At 53.4% G+C, this 6,000-nt stretch overlaps 1 protein-coding gene across 1 annotated transcript; it reads left to right on the top strand.

Annotated features, from left to right (window-relative positions):
• The first annotated feature begins 1,711 nt into the window (after nucleotides 1-1,711).
• Nucleotides 1,712-3,104, top strand: LOC125155708 (olfactory receptor 10J4). The gene has a single exon (XM_047841231.1). It carries the CDS (start codon nucleotides 1,882-1,884, stop codon nucleotides 2,815-2,817), a length of 936 nt encoding a protein of 311 aa, XP_047697187.1. The 5' UTR covers nucleotides 1,712-1,881; the 3' UTR covers nucleotides 2,818-3,104.
• Nucleotides 3,105-6,000: the final 2,896 nt, after the last annotated feature.

The raw sequence follows: 6,000 nt of genomic DNA, 5'->3' as shown, positions 1-6,000 counted from the left end.
CCTCCTCCTCCCCTTCCTCCTCCTCCTCCTCCTCCTCCTCCTGTCTCTAAAAGCTAGCAGAGCACCCTCTATGCAGCAAGCTGGTAAATACGTTCTAGCTACATGAAGACCAGCCACGTCCTGAGCTGGGACTTGGGAGAGAAGTGAAGACAAAAACAATGACCTAAACTATTCCTATTTTGACATCTATGCTCATCTTTATCAATGGTTTCCATTTATTTATTTATTTATTTATTTATTTATTTATTTATTTGAATGTTTATTTATTTTTGACAGAGAGAGAGACAGAGCGTGAGCAGGGGAGGGGCAGAGAGAGGGAGACACCGAATCCGAGGCAGCCTCCAGGCTCTGAGCCATCAGCACAGAGCCCGACGCAGGGCTTGAACTCACAGACTGTGAGATCATGACCTGAGCTGAAGTCGGATGCCCAACCGACTGAGCCAGGCGCCCCCATGGTTTCCATTTATTGATGGCCTACTGTATACCAGGCCTTCTGCTCAATGCCTTCTAGGCATCTTCTTGTGTAATTCTTCCGTCAGTCCTCTTCCGTAGAGATCGGTCCTGCCTTCATCTTACAAGGGGGGAAACTGAGGCCTGAGGAGATGAGGGAACATTTCTAAGGTCAAACATGAAGCCGGTAGAGCTGGGGCTTGCTCACGGGGGTGCTGGACTCCAGACCAGCCCCAGCCCCCCTCCAGGGTGCAGAATCTAGAACTGGGCAGAAGGTGGGAAGGGAGAACCGAGCGTCGCAGTCAATAAAGATGGGACAAATCAACGACGAGAACCCTGCACGATGTCTGGGTGGGTCTGACATTCAAGTAGAACCCAACTGGAAGTGGGGATGGGGAGGGTGGGTGAAGGAGCAGAAATTGAATGTACCGTTTGCCTGTTACATATCAAGAACTACGCTTGGCTATTTGCACAGAGTAATTAATATAATCTCCATAGCAACACTGTGACGATATATTATTCTATTTTATAGACGAGCACACACACACAAAGTGAGCAAAGTAAAGCAAGCATCTTCTACTTACACTAAGGTTGAAGCCGGAGGTTCCTAGAAACGTCAATATTTTGTTATTTTTATCACTCTTGTCTTGGAGTTACCAGTACTTCAAACCTTTAGGATGTCTGAGAGGCTTTCTGTGCTCGACTAGAGACTAGGAAACAAGCAGAAACGACCCTCCACACGGAAGGGAGGGGATGCAGGTGTTGAAACACAGGGTATTTGGGGAGCACAGGGAGGAAAGCAAGAATCAGCCATTCACTGATCATAGTGTCCTGGGTCCACACATTAGCCTCTCATCAAGAGAAAAAAGCAGTGTCTCCTCTCCCCGCCTTAGTCCAGACACTGGCCATTTTGAACTTGACCCACGGGAAGGACAACACTATGTGCTTTGAGCACACCTGGGTCTGGCCGCCTACCTCCCAGAATCATGCCTCCGGCAGCGATCTGTCCCTGGCTTGAATTCTCGCTCTATGGAGGTCCCCTCACAACTGGCTCTCTGACAGGCGGTGCGTCACTCCTGGGCCAAAGCAGGGGGGCGTGGGCGGACTTCCAGGCTGTGCACACTCAGTCTGGTGCCTTCTCTGGTCTGCAGCCCCTCCAGCCAAGCACGTGAGGTGCTTCCACCGTTCGCTGCGGGTATTTACTCTCTTCCCCACCCCCCTGCATCTGCCTCCCAGCACCACGCCCCTGCGAACCTTGGGAAGTCTTGGTGAACTTGGCCAGTGTCTGAAAGCTGAGAGCTTCGGAAACCGGGAGCTACACCCATTTCGCGCCCCTGCACGTGGCTGACGAGGACCGTGGACCAGCCTCCTGCTTCCACCCCGGATGTTCAACCTCCCCGCTTCATCTCTTTCAGACCCAGATTGTCCTCGATGCCAAGACTCAACTTGACCGCCGTGACAGAGTTCACCTTTGAAGGTTTTTCCGTTTTTGGGTGGCAGCACAGACTCATTCTCTTTGTGGTCTTTCTGGTCTTGTATCTGTTGACCCTCGCCAGCAATGCCATCATCTTGACCGTTATCCGCCTCAACCGTCAACTTCACATACCCATGTACTTCTTCCTGAGTGTACTGTCCATCTCTGAGACCTGTTATACGGTGGCCATCATCCCCCGCATGCTGTCCAGTCTCCTCAGTCCCCAACGAGCCATCTCCATCCCACACTGTGCCACTCAGCTCTTCTTCTATCTTGCCTTCGGCATCAACAACTGCTTCCTGCTCACGGCCATGGGGTATGACCGCTACGCGGCCATCTGCAACCCCCTGCGGTATTCAGTCGTCATGGGCAAAAGGACTTGTCTACAATTGGCGAGTGGCTCCTGGAGCATTGGCCTGAGCACGGCCATCATTCAGGTGTCGTCTGTGTTCAGCCTGCCCTTCTGTGATGCCAACGTCATCTCCCACTTCTTCTGTGACATCCGGCCCCTGATGCAGCTGGCCTGTGCTGACACCACCATCAAAGAACTTGTTACCTTGCTCATCAGTCTGTGTGTCCTTGTTCTGCCCATGGTGCTGATCTTCATCTCCTACGTCCTGATTGTCTCCACCATCCTCAAGATCCCCTCTGCCCAGGGCCGGAAGAAGGCCTTTGCCACCTGCGCCTCCCACCTCACGGTGGTCGTCGTCCACTACGGCTGCGCCTCCGTCATCTACCTAAAACCCAAGTCTCACAACTCCCTGAAGGACAGACTCATCTCCGTGACCTACACGGTCATCACACCCCTCCTCAACCCTGTTGTGTACAGCCTGAGGAACAAAGAAGTCAAGGATGCCTTGCTCAGAGCTTTGGGCAAAAATCCTCTCTCTTAGGTGCTGGTCGGTCTCCGTAAAAGTCAACAGTTTGCTGAGGGGTCGCAGTGAGAGAGTGAGTCTCACACCAGGCACCCAATACCTGATCCGGGCAGCAGCTAGGACTGAGAGAGCTACAGGAAAGCGAGGAAGGAAAAGATGAACGAGAGATTGATGGATTTCCCAAGACCAATAGGGGGGCTTCTCAGGCTTGATGAAAACCAGGCAAGATAAAGCATATTCAGGAGCTGTGCTGTAACGTTAGTCCCTGTTCCTGTTACCCTTGGCATAAGGGACTGGAAACTGGTAGTGAGGGTGGGAAGAATATATAGTATCTATCACAGGAATTTATGGGATCGGAACTTGGCCTCGGCATGGAAATCGAGAGCACTGAAATAACAAGTTCTCCATTATTTACACCTAACACTCTCTAGGCTGTATTTCATACAATAAAAAAAAAAAAATTCACTCCATTAATTTACCTCGCGCCTATTCCTACCTGCCGAACCCTCACCACCTACGTCAGACACGGGCGCTGATAGCCCGTGGACAACCTGGTTGAGAAGGATAAAGCAAAAACTAAAAACAGCTTCCTGGATACTGAGAGTTGCAGAACAAGAGCCCCCATCTTTCACATCCCGTCCCCTCTCCTCCCCGGACACGGGGGTGATTTACTGGAGGCCGCTGCTCTGCCCGGGGCCCCTCTGTGGGCTGCCCCCCTCGCCCCCGCCCCCACTCTGAACCATCACCACTGGCCGAAAGGAGGCTTTCTCAGTGTGGGGGGGCGGGAGGACACATACCCCACTCCCACCCTCCCAGGGGCGGTCCGCGGCCAGCGCCTGAATAACCCGGGAGGTACAACGGCCACCCCCCCTTGCCTCAAAATGGCAATCCCTCTAGAGCCTTCCGTTCGATCAGGCTGCCTGAGACCACATTCCCTCCGAGCTCTGCCCCCATCCCATTCTGCCTCCCTCACTCCATTTTCCGAGAGTACGCCCTCAGTCCCTAGCACGGGGACAGGCTCAGGCTCTGCTTCAGGTCACCCGACCCGGGCCAGGCGTGCCCGGGGCCACCGCACACTCCCTCAGCCTCCCCCGCCCGGGCGGCCTCTCCGCCTTTGCACCCAGCACAGTGCCTGGTACCTGCAGCTTGGGTGTTATTAACAGAAGGAAGAAAAGAAGGAAGGAAGACCGCTGTGAGCGGCTAAAACACGACCGGCCTCAGCAGGCGGCTCTCCTCTCTCTTCTCCTTTCGTGATGAGATTCCTTTCAGGTTGCCTGCCCCTACTTTGCGACGTCCCTTTTGGTCCCTTTATGGAACGCATCCTAGATAGCCGGCGTTAGTTCAAGCACTTTGTGTATTTAACCCTCAGTATGGATCTAGGAGCTATTTTGTTATTTATCTTACAGATGGGAAACCCAAAGCCTGAAGAGATCAGGGAAGGTCCCGAGGGTCAGAGAGCTGGGCACGTGGACCCTCAACAGGACCCGAAAACGTGCAACCCAGCCCCAGAGTCTGTAGCTGCATTACGGGCTCACGGGGATGCCTTTAGCCAGCTTTCCGCCTTGATAATAATTGCAGAAGTAGGCGCCATACGTTGCAAATTTACGCAGGGCTCCAATTCCCCCCAGAACGGCCTTAGGTCTTGGAAATGGGGCTGGGAGTTCAGGAATTCCGGACGTAATATGCTTTTCCCTCAACTATCTCGGTGCGCTTTCTGCACTCAGCACAGCTCTAAGGATGCAAAGAGAAAAAGGATAAAGTGGGCCAAAGGCCATCAGGGGGGCGGGGTTGATGGGGCGACAGAGCTCGTGCCCATCAGATTACTCTGTGCCCATCCGCTCGCTGCCCCACTGGTTTACCCTGATGGCCGGAAGTAGGAGATACACAGGCAGTAATAATGTAGAGGGACTGCAGGCTTTGGGGCCAGGGGGGCCCGTGTCCTGATCTTAGGTCCTCCACTACGAACCTGTGTTCTAGGAAAGGGACTTAACCTCACCACGGCCTTCCTTTCCTAACTACACCATCCAGCCAGCAAGACCAACCTCCAGGGTTCCTTTGAGGCCCTGAAACCTTAGGGACCCAACAAGTTCCCGGGGCGTGGGAAGCACCTGTAACTGTTAGCATCTCCTCTGCTCCCCACCCCCACCACGCACTGCTCTCTAGGTCAACATCAAATCGCCCCAATATGGACACAGGGCCCCAGTTTGGACAACCGAGTTCTCCATTCACCGAATGAGCTCCCCCTTCCTGGGAGGGACTTTGCAAGGGGCCCTCCCCCGCCCCACCCAGTGGTCTGTGCTCCCAGACTTCGGTCCCTGAAACCTGTTCCCTCAGGGTCTGGCAAGAGTCACTTCTGGGTTACATACCTGCCACATCTTAATAAGCCACGTTCCCCCCGCCCCCACCTCAGTTCCTACCTCAGACCCCCTTCCCCAGTGCCCTGCCCAGATGCTGGCCTGCCAGCTGCTTCTCATGGTGTCATCCCCCCTTGTCTCTGAAAGCCTGGAGTTGGTGCTGGGATTCAAGGGTGTGGTCTGCAGAGGCAGGCCTGTTACATGCTGACAAACACACGTCGAGCTATTTTTGTGCTGTAATCCATTTGGCAATGTAGCGATTACTAAATTTGTGGCACTCTTTTTCAGAGTTTGTTTTTTTTCCCCAACAATAGATGCAAACAGCACACGAGTATGATTCAACTAAGTATCAAGCCAGGAAGTATTTTAAGATTAAAAAGTGTTCACACGTAAAAACCTAGAGCCCCCAGCTCTGGATAAGAAGGACAGGGTTAGGGTGCGTGTGAGAGCAGACCTAACTTCACTGCTACAGACTGAATCATGTCCCCCGAATTCACACGCTGAAGCCCTTCCTCCAGTGGGATGGTACTTGGAGACGGAGCTCCTGGGAATTAGGTTTAGGCAAGGCCATGAGGGTGGGGTCATGATGGGTTTGGGGCCCTTTAAGAAGAGATGCCAGGCGCCCCAGTCGGTTAGGCATCCGACTTCGGCTCAGGTCATGATCTCGCGGTTCGTGGGTTCGAGCCCCGCGTCGGGCTCTGGGCTGACGGCTTGGAGCCTGGAGCCTGCTTCCGATTCTGTGTCTCCCTCTCCCTCTGCCCCTCCCCCGTTCATGCTCTGTCTCTCTCTGTCTCAAAAATCAATAAACGTTAAAAAAAAAAAAAAAAGAGATGCAGAGGGTTCTCTC

This window comes from Prionailurus viverrinus, chromosome F1, assembly GCF_022837055.1.
Source record: "Prionailurus viverrinus isolate Anna chromosome F1, UM_Priviv_1.0, whole genome shotgun sequence".
Lineage (NCBI taxonomy): Eukaryota > Metazoa > Chordata > Mammalia > Carnivora > Felidae > Prionailurus > Prionailurus viverrinus.
The sequence above is the reverse complement of the archived record's forward strand: the minus strand, read 5'-3'. Positions and strand labels throughout refer to the sequence as shown.

What these genes read in the sequence shown, in the direction of transcription:
- LOC125155708 (XM_047841231.1), top strand. Translation starts at nt 1,882, where the DNA reads ATGCCAAGACTCAACTTGACCGCCGTGACAGAGTTCACCTTTGAAGGT.